This window comes from Hippoglossus hippoglossus, chromosome 11, assembly GCF_009819705.1.
Source record: "Hippoglossus hippoglossus isolate fHipHip1 chromosome 11, fHipHip1.pri, whole genome shotgun sequence".
Taxonomy (NCBI): domain Eukaryota; kingdom Metazoa; phylum Chordata; class Actinopteri; order Pleuronectiformes; family Pleuronectidae; genus Hippoglossus; species Hippoglossus hippoglossus.
The window spans coordinates 17,594,815-17,612,703 of NC_047161.1; the positions used below are offsets into that span (position 1 = coordinate 17,594,815).

The following is a 17,889-nucleotide window of genomic DNA, read 5'->3' on the forward strand; positions in this document are numbered from 1 at the left end:
GTTCTTTGGTGCAACTGTGACCCAAAACAAGGTCCATATACGAACACTGCTAACGGTCAGGAGGCAAGAAGTGGACAAATGTGGTCATTCATCTCTCTCCACACTAACTCATTAACACTCCTCCTACACAAAATCACTAGTGGTATTTGAGATTGTGCCTCACGCCGTCCGTCCGTCCGTCCGTCCGTCCGTGCCCCCGCCCCCCCCCCCCCTTGACTGAGTCGTTACCAACAGACTGATAGAAGATCCTCAACACAATATCAATTTAGCGAAAGTGTGGGCTTTGGATGCAAAATGGTGTGAGGCAGGAAAAAAAAAAAAGAAAAAGGCAGTGATAATGAGATATTCCAGCGGGAAAAAAGCCCGGCTGTACGTTTTGTGATAATTACTGATGAAAGATACAATATCAGGATTCCAAATCTTTACCCACGATGGGAGGCGTTCAAGAGGGGGGAAGTGCGTCATCCTTGTTATCTCCCTATATATTTTACAGGAAGCAAAAAACTGTTTAGCTGCCCTCTTTACCCCATTATTAAATCTTAAAAAGTCCCCGATGCTCAATCCGTCTGTTCCACCCTTCATACCAAAAACAAACAAAACAAAGAATCTGAGCGGCAGCACATATTGCTTCAGCCCTCCGTACTGAGGTTATCTTGAAAAAGGAAAAGTTCTTGATTCGGAATGACACAACCGCAAGTTCATAAATACAGCTGGACTTCATGCTCTGTGTGTCTCTTCTTTTTTAATTCCCCTTGACGTTTTTGGTGTGGGGTCTATGTGCCAGGCTGGCATAATAGGCACATTGGGTGGGATCACATTGGCCAGTAGGACCCGGAGGTCCAGGCTGACCATGGGGGCCGGGGTTTCCAGGTTCTCCTTGGGATCCCGCTTGTCCTGGGCCTCCATCTTTACCGTAGCCAGGTAGCCCGGCGGGACCTAAAGCAGAGAGACAAGTTTAGAGCCTAGGTGAAACCAACCCTAATGATAATGACTACAGCAAGCAGGAGAATGGCTCTCACCGATTGGGCCAGGAATGCCATGCTCTCCTCTTTCACCTATACCAGATTCTCCCTTCTCTCCTCTTCCGCCTTTCTCACCTGAGAGGAACAGGATTAGAAAAATAGTCAACAGGAGTCCTGCACATTATTAGCCTTCCTTCGCTGAGTGTTGAAACTGGTTCATGACACGACAGTTTATGGAATTAAATAATATGGACAAAATGAGTAGGCATGAGGGAACTTAGTCAGGGCTTGGTAGCTCTCGTTCTCCAGTCTTTATGGGTGCATGATGAATAAATGTGCAGACAGTGTGAGACAGCAAACAGGTGACCACTTTGTCTGGACAGTGGAACAACTGTGTGGGTAGAGCTGTAATGATCAATTATCAGAAAATCAAATCAGCAGCTATTTTGATAATATTGAGTATGAGAATAAAGTCATAATATAAGTTTTTTTTTCTGTTACTTGATCATTTATGCTTTAAAAAAAATACAAAGTCTTCCTTAAGTAACTCCATTTAAATGATTTCCAGTTGAATATCACTGTAAGCTGAATATCCCTGGTGTTGTTGACCTTTGGACGATCAAACTTCTTTAGCTCAGACATTATTTGCAGCCTTAGTTTTGAAATAGATGAGTAGGCTCTGTGGAACATTAGGTACGTGCCTCTCGACCAAGCCTCTGTAGCACTGTTAGACTTTTCCTACTGGCTTTAACCCCATATTTACCATACATATACGACCTTTGGCACAAGGACATACGCATACAACCAATAACACAGACTGGAGTCTGACCTTTAGGGCCCAAGGGTCCTCTGGGTCCTTCTCCTCCATTCTGTCCAGGCATGCCAGGCTCGCCAGGGGGGCCAGGTCGGCCGGAGTTGCCATCTTTACCTGGAGTGCCCGCAGGTCCAGGACGGCCGACAGTACTCTTTACATGGGCTGGCTGGATCTGAGCCATGATGTAAGCTAGTTTGGCTGGAAATAAAGAACATATACTTCTGTAAGGGTTGTCCTACATTAGCACAAATAGACCAGTTATATCCCTGAGAAAAAAGTAATCGCCTCCTCACCATCTAATTGTTTTGATAGCTCCTCCTGGATGAGCCGTCTCATCTGCTCCAGTGACACAGACTCTCCCTGAGATGACAAAGACGTTACTGATCAACTCAGTTATTAATACATTAAAATCTCAGTCATCTGTACACACCTCTGATTTAAATCTATTTATTCTTTGAGAAGACTCACCCTCTGGCCTGGAAGACCAGGGTTTCCTGAAGATCCTTGTGGTCCAGGAGACCCTAGTTCTCCTGGTGGTCCTGACATGCCCATCATTCCTGTGTGGCCCTTTCTGCCTGGGGGTCCAGGGTTTCCAGGCATACCTGAATCTCCTCCATGTCCTTTATCTCCCTTCACACCTGAGTCGCCCTGGATTAGATCAGAGTAATTGTACATTTCTGGGCTGCAAGTGCTTCAAAATATCTGATAGACAATCCACAAGGGAAGAGTAGATATTCCTTGTTTACTCACTACAGGTGTAGAGCTACACAAAAATACATGTTTGAATTTAAACCTTGAATTGTCATTAAAAGTTCTGTTTTTTCAGTTTTCTTCTGCTATTTATACATATTGCATGTGTAAGCAAAACAATTTTATTATACAAAGTATGAAATATAACATAATCATAAGCATTCAATTAATAAAATAATTATGCAGCCCATTTGAACCTCCTCTAAAATGGTAATGAAACTGTGGCTGACTAATGGTCCAAATGGAAATGAATACTGAACATGGAAGAGGAGGATTTAACACTTGGGAATTTTTTTAACCAGGACTCCATCAAGTCATAAAGCATGATTAAAAAATGGTGGCAGAGTACATACAACAGAAGAATACAGGGTTGGTCTGAGGTGTCTATGGGTGTGAACTCGCTCTGGGCCTTCTGGCACGTCATTTTGAGACGGTCAAGTCACACTAGATCCAGGTTTTAATTAATACTGTATAATGAGGCAAAACCACATCTGTGCAGCATCAGTCAAGCTTTGTGCCGCACTGCACAACAAATTGGATGAAAGGTGATATTAAGGATGAACCTTCGTGAAGCTCATTTCTATATGGATTTATGTGATTGTGCTTTGTTTGTAACAGTGTGTCTGAGTTCCGTTAACATCTGTTCAAGGTCGATATCTGTTCATACTCGCATAATATCTAAGGTAAAACTAAGCTGGCTGCAAACGGCAGCAAGACAACGTAAATGAACCCTTTGAATTTAAAAACTCAGAGTTTGTTATTCACAAGAAGCATCTGCTGATGTGAGCGATACCGTGCAAAGACAAAAAGTTGTCCTAAGTTTGTTGATTCGCAAGAAGTTGGAAAGAGTTAAATAGTCATCATCTCAAAGAGTTTCAGCATCCAGGGAATGTGAAATGTGGGTTGTCTGTGTGTCACAAGCTCAAGCACACTGTACTGGGTTTGTCTTCATTTGTGATTAAGATTAAGTTCAGATCCCATTCTATGACTAATTAATACCAATAACAGTCATTTCCAAACAAGGGTTCATGTACTTATTCTTGCCATTGTATATTTGTAGATAGTATTTATTATGTATGCTGTGCATCACCACTCACTCTAGCATATAAATTGACTTATTATATTGCTCACTCAATTTTACATGTTACTGTATGTTGTTGTCCTTTATTATTTTATAGACATTTATATCAGCTTCTTTATGTTTGTTTCCCTATTTTTCTTCAGTTTTGTTGTTCTTGTTCAGCTGTAGAGTCATATTTCCTTTTTCCACAAAAAAAGAACTTTGACGACAGAGCTGCTTCAGATAATGTCTTTGTTTATGTCTCCAGTACTCACCTTTTCACCTTTCAGGCCACGATCACCAATTCTGCCCGGCGTCCCCTACAAACCAAAAACGGTGATATGTAAGAGATACCATTACGAAAAAAGATACAATACATTAGTTGTCCAAGGATGCCCATACCTGCTTTCCCTCTGGGCCAATCGGACCATGTGGACCCTGGAAACCAATATAGAAGTTAACATTACCAACAGCTGCTCAAATCTGAGACTTAATATTGATGTGTAAATCAAAACACACAAAAGAATCTCCCACTCACAGCAGGGCCTTTGGGTCCACTAAATCCTGGTAATCCTGGGTTGCCGGCCTCTCCCTTGTCTCCCCTGAGACCCTGTGTGACAGCAGAGACATGGCAGTTACTCACATGGCACACACGTGGCATACTGTACTTGTACTCTGTAAAAGCCTTGCTCATTACCGAGGATTCAGCACGATTAACATTTAGCTGCACTTCATATCAACATGCAGTAGTGCTCTGGATAAAAAAAAAACTCTCATGCACCAGTGTTGCGCTGGGACTGGCCAGCTTGAAGAGATTAAGCTGGTTATGGCACAGAGTACCACAGAGTGCAGCGTGTTTCTTAATGTTTGCAGAAATTAAAATACACTCTTGTTCATCTAAACCCCCCCCCACACACACACACACACACCTGTCTTTATGGTAAATTTGACCATCTGATAACATGTTGGTGATATCTGATCCTGTTTCTAAATAGAAAACCTTCCCTGTCCAACTGAGATCAATCCAACTCCTCTTCTAACCTTCCTGCCTCTTGTTCCCACACCTCTTCCTGCTCCAGGCTTTTTCTGATGATACGCTCCCTCCGCTGACTGATTCCATCGAGTCCTCTCTGACAGCCGGCTGCATATCGACTGCCCTCTGGTTAACAACAGTTACTCCTCTGCCTAAGAAAACCACCATTGCAGCACATCGAACCTCTGCATTTGCTGTATTTTATTTCCCTAACAAATGATGTCTGTCACGATGACCTCGGGACGGTGTCCCTCTCCCTCCGCTCCCAGCAGCCTCCTATAGACCCACACACTCCCTGATCACTGAACCTTCACACACTTTAATTAACCTCATCTGTCTGCTCAGCAAAATTGTGCCAGTACATTTTGTGATAAAAAACTGCGACAGCTCTTACAAATTAAATATTGCAGGGCAGAGCCTTTTCTGTAGCAGGGGCGGATCCAGGGGCCGGGCGAGGGGGCACTGGCCCCAGCTGAAATCTGATTGTCCCCCTAAGTGCCCCTTTCCTGTCAGTATTTTTTTAAATAAACTAGTCACTAATATACTCACAATAAATATGACAATTTGTTAATTTAATTATAAACATTATATTCAGTGATGTGTGGCTTTTCTAAAATAGATAGAGTTAACAGTTAACAAGCAATGACTTAAATGTGCATCTTCCTGAATTAGGAATTGTTCATTGATGTCGGACACATAATTTGCCCATCTATGTAAATTGTGGCTGAGTTATGGGGCCCGATTAAGAATGATCCTAAATCTACCAGTTCTCTGTAGCCAGTAAAGTGAAAAGCTCACATTTCATCTCCTTAGTAGCTTTAACTTAAATACATTCTTAAATAAGGCTTCTTTTTTTTTTTTAATTGTTAAATATTTGTCATATATTTGTCATGAATACACTTTTCTTCCAAATAATTGTTTCAGATGAGATTTATGCTGTTGTGTTTTCTTTTTTGTTCTCTGGTTTGAAGTGGAGCTCACAAAAGATGATCCACTCATCCACTTTTAAGTGCAGTCTAATTTACTTGCACAGTTTGGCTCAAAATATTAATTCTAATCACCTGTATTGTTTTGACTGGGTCGACACATCATTAGAATAGCGCACGAAAACTGGACATGGTTCTGTTTTCATAGACTGTATATAAAGATGGTTTCTTTCGTTGTGGCTGGCTGCAGTATACGTCATCAACTCAGCCTCCTCCATGTTAGTAGGTGGGACATGTACCAAACTAAACAGTCAAATTAAACGTCAAATGATTTGTTTCTCAAAGATAGTTTCTGTCATTTCAGGTTTTTAATCACACTGATGTTTTAAGTGCAAATTTGTCCAATACCTTTGGTTGCGATTCATTATTAATGTTATTAAAACAGGGTCAAATGTCATGATTGACAGCTGAGACTGATTCACAATTGGTCCAGAGCGTGTATTGGCGTGTATGCAGGATATTGAAATTTTGCACAATGGGAGGAAGTAGAGATGCGTGGTCCATCTTTATTTACAGCCATTGCTCTCAAGCAGGAATGCAAGTCAAAGTTGCTGAGGCGCACTTTTTCTGGTTGTCTAATTGTTTATTCATCTTACATTTTTTTCAGTTTTAGTTTAAACTTAATTCAAGAGTTCTAATTAATGACGCCTCTGAAAGGAATGGCCGCCAATAAAAAGCTGATTTTGTCCCCTCATCGATGATTCCCTCACAGTCCCAACACAAACTTATTTGCATTCTGCATCATCAGAGGATTCACACCTGCCATCTGCAGTGTAGCTACGGTGTCTGTGGATGTGCTTATAAAATTCAAAATCCTGTGTGAGCCACACAAACCTGCTGAGGGATTCATAGGCCAGTTTGCCTCTCGGAGATGGTCCACTGCAACCTGACCTCTGTGTTTTTAATATTTCTTGGCAATCAGCTTTTCTCCTGCTGGCAGCAACCTGGTCGACTCCTTTCAATCCCAGCGCGCCCAGGGGAAAGGGATGTTTTCCACCATGGTCAGGACAACATTTACTCCAATCCTCCATCATAACCTGCCAGCGCATCTCTTCTAGAAATACTTCACATCCTCCTCTCACCTTCAGTTACATCCCACATACAGCAACTGCTCTATTAACTCTGAAAATGCTAGTTTTTCACAGTTTTTCCTGTGGTCTCTTACTCACTTCTCTACTAAACTTGATCTTTAAGTCAAATATAGAACATATGTCACTACCTTTAAGATATACCTGCAACCGATTTTTTACTTTTTGTCGAATTCTGCGAAGATCTCCTCACAGTCAGCTATAGCTGTACGTTCTCTGTGTGTTCTGGTTTAAATACACAGCCCTGGCTCAATAATTTTGGAAACAAAGAAAGCTGGATGACCCAAACTTCACAACACCGTTCCAGCCAATCAGCAACAAGGATATTTGTGCTCGTGCATAGGGACGGGGTGGTGAAGGAACAGTGGGAGTGAGAGAGAGGTCTCTGAAGCAGAAACAAGATTTTCCATATGATCGGTCTTCGACAGTATGGATATAGAAACATCACCTTTCACGTCTCAAATGAGATAATGTGATCATGCCTTCTAACATATCTACTATTAGTCACTGGAAATGCTAACACCGCTATCACAAAGGAAACAATACCCACAATCCATTTGAGAGTAGCACTCCAAATGAGGAAACACCACAAACTACACCTAACCCAAAGAAGATAATCAAATAGTGAAAGGGTTAAGGGGTGAAAACTTACTTGAACATCTGTGAGTCACTAATTCCACCTTTTATTAAATTCCCCGTTGCTATTTGCATGTATTACTATTGTTCATTTGCACTTTTGGGACCTTGTTATATGGAAAAAGCTTTCCAGAGAAAAAAACATGAATTTGAACATCATGCACAGGAGGAACAGATAACTTACTGGAGTTCCTGGGAGACCCGCTTTTCCTGACGGTCCTGGTTCACCTGGCTTGCCCTGTGACGCAAAAAGAGAATAAGGAAAGACAGAACGAGAGACTTGATGGAGAAGGACAGCGTAGAGAGACAACTTGAGTGCCTTTTTACGTCCATATCTATCTGTCTGGCTTTCTGATGCAAACACAAGACAGAGGCGACACGGTGTCAAGCAGTGTCTGACAGGGACTGGAAATGACTCACCGACTCTCCTCTGTGTCCAGCAACTCCTTCCGGACCGGGTGATCCCCTGGAGCCCTGCAAAGACGAAGAACCAGACACTTTAATCACATCGTCTCCATGTTGAAATCACTGCGACTTCTTCACATCTCATCTGCAGGTCATGCTTCAGGGCTGGAATGACCACTTTACTCCAGGAGTGAGCCAAAATTGAACTCCCACCTTTTTATAACAGTTAGGTGAAAACCTGTAGTTGCAGTAGGAGACTTGTGACTGAGAGGATGAGTTATGTTGAACATGGAAGAGTTACATCCTGCTACTAAAAGTGCGGTGACCTTTAAATGTTTATGTAAGAGGGGTTTTCAGTTTGTTATTTGATGAAGATAAATGGCTTCTATGGTTTGAAATTAGTAGTAGTATTAGTATTAGACCTTCATTATACAGAAATAACTGAAAAACCATCGTTCTGATGAAAATGTTGCTCTCTGTTAAAACCGTTATTTTTCATTCGGAGTTGGATCAATCAGTGGAGGATTAATTCCACACAGAAAAATGATTATTCCTCGGATGTGGATGACTGAGCCAGGAAGGGACATTATATTTGAAATATAGTCACATGGAATTTTTTTAAAAGAATAATCACTCATTTGAATTGTATGCACATCAGAAAAAAACACCCAGAGGATTGATGTCCACATGGGACGGGGGAAGATGTCCCCCTGACCTTGACTGTGTCAGGTTGATTTCTAAACACTGGTCTCCCACCGTGGTCAAGAGGAGGGAAGATCTATGTGTAAATGAGTCACCTCCACTTTAAGGTTTTAAGTTCGCTTAAGGAACAAAACAAGATCTTTGCAAACCTTTATTTGCCTCTCAGGTTACTTACAGGTAAAGGTTGTTGGGTATACCCTGAAAGGAATATCTCCAGACATTACTAAGGGGTAAAAAAAACTTCCTGCTGCAAAATGGGTTTTTTTTGTGCTAAAATTCATTTCAAAACAGGATACCATCAAATACAAAAGGTTGAACGTACCTCCTTTCCAGATTTGCCGTCACGTCCAGGTAATCCAGACTTTCCATCTTCTCCCTGTTTGTCACATAAAACATTTCAGAGAAACTCCTGCGACTAATAGGTTTAGGTTTTACTTGAATACTGTCATGCATCAGTTACACAAAAGACATTTCAGGGAGAAACCCGTTTAAATATGATCTTTTTTTTACCTGAACTGATATGGTGTTTTTAATATATATTTTCACTTATTTCTATGTGAATAATTCATGTGTCTTAACATCAATATTATTATTATTATGTAAGTATGAAAGATCATAAGCTTTAAAGATACAGCGCTTACATTTCCTTTTAATTATTCAACTACAGGTATGCATTTTGTTATGTTTAACCTTTATTAAACCTATGTTTAATACAAATTCTTATTGTCACATCAGCACAAAAAAGAAGTAACGTGATGGGATATGAAAGAAACTGCCTTTATTAGTTTGGGGGTTTATCATAGTGTTCAGTCCACAAGAGGCAGGTCATTATGATGGTTTCAGTGTGACCCTGCCACACTGCATCTGTATTTCTTATTGTTTTGTATAAGCATAAGTATGTATAACAGTTTCCTGAGTATCGGTGAAAATATTTTTCATTTGACTGACATTTACTGACAGTCATTATCAGTATTGGTAACTTTCAGTGTCTCTATGGAAACTCCTCTCCGTTCCTCTAATAAGTTGCCTGTCAGAGCTGTCCCTTATGAGCCGGGCTATTGGTCACCTTCCCCGCGGGTGTGTGTTGTGTAGGTACACAAAAGCGGCAAGCGGCGAGGGATTCTTTTGGAGAGGGTGTGTGTCAAAACGTGCAGGTGTGAGACATAGCTTGACATAACAAAACTCTGACTGTAGCTGCGTGCTGTTCGCTGAACTCCTGCAGTGAATGGTTGCAGTAGCTGCAGTGGAGGGGGTCGTCATCATCCATTGTTCCTCGGCAGTTGTGTGTATTTATTAAAATTAAAGATTCCACAGTTTTCAAATCCTGCAGTAATAATTATAGAACATTTCTTTTTTACCTCCGCCGAGGAGGTTATGTTTTCACCCATGTCTGTTTGTTGGTTGGTTTGTAAGCAAAAACAACTGAACTGGTTTACACGAAACTTGGAAGGATGTGGTATGGGTCAGCAAAGAACCCATAACATTTTGGTCAGGGGCCGGATCAAGGTCAAGAATAATTCATGAATCTTGCCGAAAACTATCAGACATGTTTAGGGGACTGATATATACAAGTTTGTGCAAATTTTTTTTAATTTAAATTTGGTTTCATAAGGGGACAGTTGGGCCTTAGTGGAGGTCTGCACTCGACTGATTCTAGTTTGTTTGTCTGCAGGATTATGCAAAAGCTAAAAAACAGATTTTCATGAAATTTGGTGGAATGATGGGAAGAGGGCAAAGAAAGACGTTAATAATTTTTGGTGCTGATCTGAATGAAGTGGTTGATCCAGGAATTTCTAATAACCTTCCTTAACACTGTCTGACAGGACATTTTGTGACATTTTCTCTGATTCCTAAAAGAAATATACATGGATCTTGATGAAAACTGGGACTGATTTGTATGAGTGTGTGTAATTTGGAGGAGCTTTTAATATAAAAGGGGGCGTTGGATCTTGGTGAGTTCCATTGTAGTATTGTGTAAAAGTGCTGCAGCAGTTAACTACTGTGTGTAAGGGAACTGAGCAGGACAACTGGGATACGATACATTACACTGCCAGTGTAATGCCATTTCAATTGTTCATATGGAAACGTGACAGCACCAGGCCCACATATTCACCAAACCCCAGTGACTTGCTCTCTGGAAAATCGCACTTTTCATTAAAATGGAGTGAAAATACTGTCCCCTGACAGGTTTTCTGCTTTTGCAGATTCCCTAAACCATTTTGACTCCTATTTTTAATATATGAAATGTTCAGGAGAAGCTTCCACTGTGTGGCCTTAAGGTAAAACTAAAATAGAAGTATAGCAGCTTCTCATGCGTGTTCTTTTTTTATTCATGACATGGCAGGAATGGATACAAATTACAATTAAAATTGCATCGTACCGAAGTGAAGTATTAGTTCCTTTTGATTAAGTTAAGAATTCAAGTCTTGAAAGTTGTATGCTTACGCTGATTTAAAAAGGACACCAAAGAATAAAATCAGCTTTTTTTGTGATCGTGTTCAAATAATTGAAAAAAGTGGCACACTGACCTTGGGTCCTGGAGCTCCAGGTTCTCCTCTGTGGCCTTTAAAGCCCTATCCAGGGAGAGAAAACGCATTAAATAAGGCACAACACATTGCACTGCCAGCTTCTTCCATCAGATCTGTTTACTGTAGGTTACTCACCGGGAGTCCCCTGAGCCCAGAGTTTCCTTGTGGCCCAGGTTCACCCTGCTTGCCCTGAAAATAAAATAAAAATTGTTTCAGAATTATGACTCGACACATTATATCCTTATCTACTGACAAGAGTTTTATAGTTGTTGTTTAAACATTATATGCACGTCAGGTCATTTACTTACATTTTCTCCTGTTTCACCTGGTCTGCCATCCTTTCCCATGTTTCCAGGCAGTCCCTAGAAAGCAGCACGTGAAACATTTTACAACTGCATTTACAACTACAACTTACAAGTATACTCATGTATATTAATAATGCTGCAAGTCGAATCATTTTTTCTTACCACCAAGCCAGGAAGACCTGGTGGTCCCTGGATTCCTTTGAGACCCTCTTTGCCCTAGTGAAAACAAACAAACACAAACAGGTCACAATCACCAAAGGAAAAGAAATGATGAATGGCCACTATTACCACACGGGCTGTCTGACCTACATGCTATAGGGAGGAGGTTTGCACGATAATGACACATGGGTAATACGTTTTTTTGAGGGGAAAGCACACGCAACGTAGCCTCACCTTTTCTCCAGGGGGCCCTGGGGGTCCGACGGTGCCTGGCTGTCCATCGTTACCCTGAAGAGGAAAGAGACAGTGTCAGTGGAGGTCATCAGAAATAGAAAGCCTGACTATGAGACCAAATCCACACAGAAAAAGCTTAAATATTGAGAACAATTAGAGTGCATGTGCTTTCAAATTAATTAGCTAAAAATAGAAACTTACCGCTGTACCCATCAAGCCAGAAGGACCTGGATGACCAGGGGGTCCTGGGTGACCCTGTTTATACAGAAAATAGTGTTTATAATATGATTATGTGCTTCATACCCGCAAATGTTTTAAATAATGTATTTTAATGAATTAAAATGTCTTCAAATGGAGAGAAAGGAGGAAAAGAAACAATAAAATGCCAGAGTCGTGAGTCATAAACCTTTTCCCCTTTGTCTCCAGGTGCTCCAGCAGGTCCTCGATCACCTTTTATACCCTGTGGTAAAAGAAAGATTATTATTTTATGCAACGTCACATTTCAAGAGGAAAGCATCCATCTGAAAAACTAAGAGGTTGAAGCAATGGATAAATCAATTTTGAAATGTCATTCAATTCAACAAAAAATTTTGAACGGTGTTTCTATAGTTAACATTTCACTGTATTACTTAAAGTGTGATAAAAACAACAACAATGGGACACAAGCAACTTAGAATCGGCCATTTGGGAGCGATAAGGAAGCAGTTAGTGTGCAAACTTGCCTTTCCTCCATCGGCTCCGGGGGGTCCTTGAGGTCCCACTAGCCCTGCTGGGCCCTGTAATGACACAGCAGAGCATTAGTCTCTGTCCAGCCAGACAGCGCAGAGCGCCGTCGCCGGGTCCTAATTGTTCACTGCTGCCCCCAGAGGAGGCCGAGCTAATGATGCGGACAGAGCCTCTCTATCCGTCACACCAACTGTGACTGATGGTGATTAAAGCGCAGCTCGCACCCCATGCATCACACAGGCCTGCTAAAGTGGAGAATCACACTTTCTAACACTCTGTTAAAGATGAGCGTTGAGAGATATCTTAGTAGACTTCACATTACAGAATTACTGAGGTTATGAACAGAGATGTTGGACTGTTAATGACTTTATCCTACTTGGTAACCATCTTGACCATTTTTCCCCGCAAGACCCGGGTGTCCTTTATCTCCAAGGACTCCTGGAAGACCGGGCGCTCCGGGTGGACCTGCGGGGCAGTCTGAGCAGACATCCTAAAAGACAAAAGAAAGTGAATAGTCGCAGCATCCAAACACATTTCTCATTCAGTCGGAGTGGAACTGCCTCTTACCTTCAGATTTAGGTCAGAGAGGTCTGCTGCCTTTCCCTAAGAGACGGGATGAAAAAGTTAATCAGGGAGGGAATGGAAGATTATGGGATGTATTCACTGGGCAACAAAAGAGTTCAATTCCAATTTATCCTTATGTTGGCTACATGGTAACCCCCCGAACATAACACACGTGACTGCTGAACATTCAGTTCGGAGAGGGAGAGCATTAAAACTGCTGTAATCACTCCACTCCTCAGCTCTCAGGCTTTCCACCAGGTTGTGAAACTGCAGCCATGGGTACACGGGTCGAGTCCAACACTGATGTTGAAAGATAAGTCTGAGGCCTCACAGTTAATTTTCCAGTTCATTGAAGGCATTCTGTTGTCCAAAACATCACAGCAATAATATCCCCCTCAACTTTAATTCCGGTAATAATACTAAAACACACCCACTGAGTGTTATTATTATATTATTATTATTATCATCCCATGTTCCATTAATGCATTGAGGCAGACAAGTCAAATAAGAAGAAACATTTAATTTAATATCAAAGACTGGCTAAAAATCTCTAAAATATCTAATAGACTTTTACAGTATATCTTAGCAAACGTATGGAAAGGAGAAGATCACTTCTCCTTCAGCATGGCTGCTTCACTGTCTGTACTTACAGGCTCTCCGGCTGATCCCTTCTCCCCTGGCCTTCCTGGTAAACCCTGTATTCAGAGGCAAGGACAATAAATCAACCATTTTATCAACTGCTGATAAATTGGTTACGAGATACATTGATATCTATGAAAAAACCTATGGTAATGATAGAAGGTTGACATAATGAAGGAGAGAAGAGGGAATGTGAATAAAACTTGTTCATTATTAATCTTTGCACTTACGTTGTGTCCTGCTGGACCCTGAGGACCAGCAACTCCAGGTAGACCCCTCAAGCCCTGAAACCCGGATTAACACATATCAGAAGAAGCACTTGAGGAGAAATATTCAACAGTAATATTTTGAAAACACTTACAGCAGGTCCAGGCTCGCCATTGTTTCCTTGTGACCCCTGTGAAAGACAAGCTTTGTAATATTCTGTGATATGTAAATAAATACGCAATAGGCAGCAAGTATCAGTGGCATTGATGCTCATACCACTTGTCCCACTTTGCCTTCTCCTGGAGTGCCCCTGTCCCCTGGTGCCCCCGATTCTCCTCGGGATCCTGGTTGACCCTGGCAGAAAAGAAAAAAAAATCACTATCCTGCTCTTCAGATAATGTCAGATCAGCCATAATGTTTGGCTAACTCGGCACAGAAACCGTCTCATTCAGCGATGCCTGCTGATCCCAGAAATACCGAAACATTTTTATTCAGCGATGGGAAAGAAAAAAAAAAGATACAATGTGCCGTTGACATTTTGCTTCTCAAACGAGAACATGTATTGGTGATGAGGGTGAGCAATTCAACACCATAAATCCAGCTAACGTCCCCTGTCCGGCCTCGTCTGCTCAGCGCCCCAGACACCCGGCTCTCCGCAGCAAACAGCCGTTCATAATCAGAGCAACGGTCACAGTGTGGTGGACATAGAAATTGCTTTTTGCTGCTTTCAACAAAAATGAATAGTTGTTCTCATCTGTGCCGGAAAAAAAGTCTTCAAACCAACAAAAAAAAGCACCTGTGCATGATATAAAAGAAACACCTCAGGCAACCTACAAAGATTACTTTCTCACACACACACACACACACACACACACACACACACACACACACACACACACACACACACACACACACACACACACACACACACACACACACACACACACACACACACACACACGATGTTACCTTTGGCCCTTGGGGTCCTTGAATTCCCTGTGGTCCTGGTTCTCCCTACAATATCAACAAATAACATAAATCAAATATCCTGCTTCTTAAACACTGAAATCAAACTTCTTTCAAATAAATCATTTCAGGCTGAAGGTGTGTACGAGTTGCCATCCCCTCATGCACATAATTGTTAGCGAGGCCTTGGGGGCCACACCTGGCAGCTGTAAAAAAAAAAAAAAAAAAAAACCAGAACCGCTGTGAGCCAGATCTGTTGCTTTAAAGTGATATGTCTTAACGGGGCTTTTCCTGTTTGCTGCTGCCTCGTCAGCAGCTCGGCCACATGTCTGAGGTGAAAAATGATGAAGAAACATGTTGAGCTGCTCAGCAAAATGTGCCAACTCAGACTCATTTACTGAGAGTAATTTCCCTCTAATATTGTGCAGTGGTTCGGCCTCTATCTCAGGCAGCGTGACGTTTACAGGCAGAACACATGTGGAAAGCAAGAGACTGTTCATGAGGTTTTTATTATGAACAGCTGAATGTGAAGCAGACATTTTGTTTCCGATGACTAAAATACCGTTACTTTTGATACTGACCTGTTGGTAGGTAAATCTTAAACTTTATTTTTTATGGAGAACAAGGGCTGGGCAATGAAACAAAATCAATGATCATCGCAATATAATTTTCATCAATAACAATATGACAAAGGCTCAGTATATATGTAAATTATAATGCTTATGCATTGTGTAAGCACAGTAATGAGGTAAAATACACATTGATGATGAGGAGTTTAAAACCTCAACATGAGAACTCAAATCGTGCAGCTCTAAATTCTAGTGGAGATTCAAACAATAATCAACCCAATACACAGCTTGTGGGACGGCCATGGCTCAGAAAGTAGAGCAGGTGACCACTCTGCAGAAGGTCGGTGGTCAAATCTCCTGAATGTTGTGTTATAAGAAGGTGCTGTGTATAGGAGCCTTGTAAGAAAGTGTCAGATCACTTAGTTGTTTAGAACATCCACAAGGACACGTACAAAGTACTGCACATCAGTGAGAATATTTAAATCTGATGTCTAGTGTAAATAAGTCTCATTGAAAGAGTTGGAAAACGTATAGAATATATATGATGCTGTAGATTGGTCAGAATTAGAGATGACTTTTCCAACGTTAAAGATATTTAGTGCACTCTGATTATTTAACATTTTACTCCTATAGACAGTTTTGTTCCACTCATTCTTCCTTGCAAAAAAAACTGGTGTCTACATAACCCACGATGCAATTTGAAGGTGGGATATGTTCTCGTTACTCCACATCTTAGATTTCTTTCATTTTTAAACTCAAAGTCGTCACTAATTCAAGTGACATCCCTTAGGCAATTAATCAGACATCCCACAGATCCCTCTTGAGCCACTAACACGCGTGTAACAGGCTTAGATGTAATAAATTGTTTGTGCCCCCCCCCCCCCTCCCTAAAGTTGAAGTAAAAGGAACTAAATGTTCATCAGGCTGCATCACAGTGGTTACAATCTGAAAACTAAACTCTTTAAATGTCCAATTATAAATACAAAGAAATAACATGAAGTTAAAATTTTCCTTTAAATCCAATTCTGTAGTAGAGAATGAAAAAAAAAAATCACAAACCAAATAATTAATAAATAAAAAAATGTATTTAATTTTCATTTAGTCAGTTTTAATTTAATTCGTTTTTTGCTATACCCCCTTAAAAGCCCTAATGCCCTGAAACTAACATAAATCAATCAAACACAAGCCGTCACTGAAATGCAGCAAAGCATCATTATGAATTCTACAATATGAAGGTATAGTAAGGTTTTAAATATAATATGAATGATCAGAAAATAGAGAAAATGAGCGTCTTACACTTTGCCCGTCCTTGCCCTTTCCTGGCGGTCCAGGAGGTCCGGTCAAGCCAGGCTCTCCAGGTGTGCCTGTGGGGCCTGATTGTCCTGGCTTACCCACTTCACCCTAAAATAAAAGTCAGAATCAAGATATATATATACAGTATATATATATATATTTAGCAAAAGACTTTCTGCAGCGTGTGGTTTCTACTTTTAATTCTGACTTTCAGACCAACATCAATACTGTTCCTTGTGTAATGTTGCTGGTGTAACTGGTGTGGTGTATTGTGTAAACTTCTGCCCCCTTATCATGCAACTGTAGGTCAGGAGAATATACGCACATAAGGACACGGGAACTAACATTTAGTACAGTGCACTTTTTTTTAAAAGTCACTGCAGTAACTTGTGGAAAAAGAAAAATAGCCAGTGGAAAGTGCTGTTGTGAAACTCCGACAAGTAGCTGCTGCAGCTGCTGCAGGACTGAGATGAATTCTCTGCTGAAACTATAATGGAGGACATGCAAGGTCACTCTCACGGCTCTGCAGACTTATTTACATTCTGCTCTGACAACGGTTGTTCAGAACATAATCTGAACAACTTTCAAAAGTCTCATACGACCAAACAGACCCGTAGCTTTCCAATAGCGGTGACTGACCTTGTCTCCCCTCTGTCCAGCTGGACCAGGAGGCCCAAGGATCCCAGGTATGCCCTAGAACACAGACAACTCATGGTTTCATACTGCGGTGATTTGTTATCAGTTGGCGACTGAATATTTCAGTCTTACATTCATCTGGTAGATGGTCGTTGGAAATGCAAGCAGGCATCAATAACTTGCACCTTAAGTTAATTTGAAAAGCTTGAAAGGAAACCTACCACGCTCCCTGGTAATCCACGAGGACCTTGAAGACCAGCTAAGCCAGGTGGACCCTGGGAGAAACGCATCAGCCGTTAAAGTATCAGTAAATCTTCCCTTCCTGGTGTGGAATGGTGAATCACATTAAATCAGACAACTCACGGGGTCTCCAACGCGTCCTGTCTCTCCTGTAGGTCCGGTGTCGCCATTTGGACCCTGAAAAAATAGCGATTCAGAAGGTACTGCACTTATAATGAATGAAATAAAGGAGGTAATTGGGATTGGGAGCATGTTACCGCTGGTCCAGCTGGTCCCTTGAAACCTTGTTCACCAGGTAATCCTCGTTGGCCCTTCAGAGATGACAGACAAATGAAGATATGAGTTCCAATAGTTTAAGTGTACATACCAAATTAGCTCATGTCATAT

The 17,889-nt window shown here is 41.3% G+C and overlaps 1 protein-coding gene across 3 annotated transcripts in view; it reads right to left on the reverse strand.

Moving 5' to 3' along the window:
* Positions 1 to 205: 205 nt before the first annotated feature.
* Positions 206 to 17,889, reverse strand: part of col22a1 (collagen, type XXII, alpha 1) — a 50,985-nt gene continuing 33,301 nt past the window's right edge. For all 3 annotated transcript variants that reach the window (XM_034599857.1, XM_034599856.1, XM_034599855.1), the window contains 31 exons: positions 17,760 to 17,813; positions 17,626 to 17,679; positions 17,484 to 17,537; positions 17,266 to 17,319; positions 16,630 to 16,734; positions 14,768 to 14,812; positions 14,075 to 14,152; positions 13,953 to 13,988; positions 13,822 to 13,875; positions 13,603 to 13,647; positions 12,956 to 12,991; positions 12,765 to 12,878; positions 12,385 to 12,438; positions 12,069 to 12,122; positions 11,864 to 11,917; positions 11,663 to 11,716; positions 11,432 to 11,485; positions 11,273 to 11,326; positions 11,100 to 11,153; positions 10,965 to 11,009; positions 8,759 to 8,812; positions 7,750 to 7,803; positions 7,514 to 7,567; positions 4,125 to 4,196; positions 3,989 to 4,024; positions 3,862 to 3,906; positions 2,245 to 2,424; positions 2,070 to 2,136; positions 1,792 to 1,974; positions 1,020 to 1,097; positions 206 to 936 (listed from right to left, as the gene is read on the reverse strand). In XM_034599857.1, the coding sequence (XP_034455748.1) occupies positions 743 to 936; positions 1,020 to 1,097; positions 1,792 to 1,974; positions 2,070 to 2,136; positions 2,245 to 2,424; positions 3,862 to 3,906; positions 3,989 to 4,024; positions 4,125 to 4,196; positions 7,514 to 7,567; positions 7,750 to 7,803; positions 8,759 to 8,812; positions 10,965 to 11,009; positions 11,100 to 11,153; positions 11,273 to 11,326; positions 11,432 to 11,485; positions 11,663 to 11,716; positions 11,864 to 11,917; positions 12,069 to 12,122; positions 12,385 to 12,438; positions 12,765 to 12,878; positions 12,956 to 12,991; positions 13,603 to 13,647; positions 13,822 to 13,875; positions 13,953 to 13,988; positions 14,075 to 14,152; positions 14,768 to 14,812; positions 16,630 to 16,734; positions 17,266 to 17,319; positions 17,484 to 17,537; positions 17,626 to 17,679; positions 17,760 to 17,813 (2,169 nt within the window). In that variant the 3' untranslated portion in view covers positions 206 to 742. The remainder of the gene's footprint in view (positions 937 to 1,019; positions 1,098 to 1,791; positions 1,975 to 2,069; positions 2,137 to 2,244; positions 2,425 to 3,861; positions 3,907 to 3,988; positions 4,025 to 4,124; positions 4,197 to 7,513; positions 7,568 to 7,749; positions 7,804 to 8,758; positions 8,813 to 10,964; positions 11,010 to 11,099; positions 11,154 to 11,272; positions 11,327 to 11,431; positions 11,486 to 11,662; positions 11,717 to 11,863; positions 11,918 to 12,068; positions 12,123 to 12,384; positions 12,439 to 12,764; positions 12,879 to 12,955; positions 12,992 to 13,602; positions 13,648 to 13,821; positions 13,876 to 13,952; positions 13,989 to 14,074; positions 14,153 to 14,767; positions 14,813 to 16,629; positions 16,735 to 17,265; positions 17,320 to 17,483; positions 17,538 to 17,625; positions 17,680 to 17,759; positions 17,814 to 17,889) is intronic.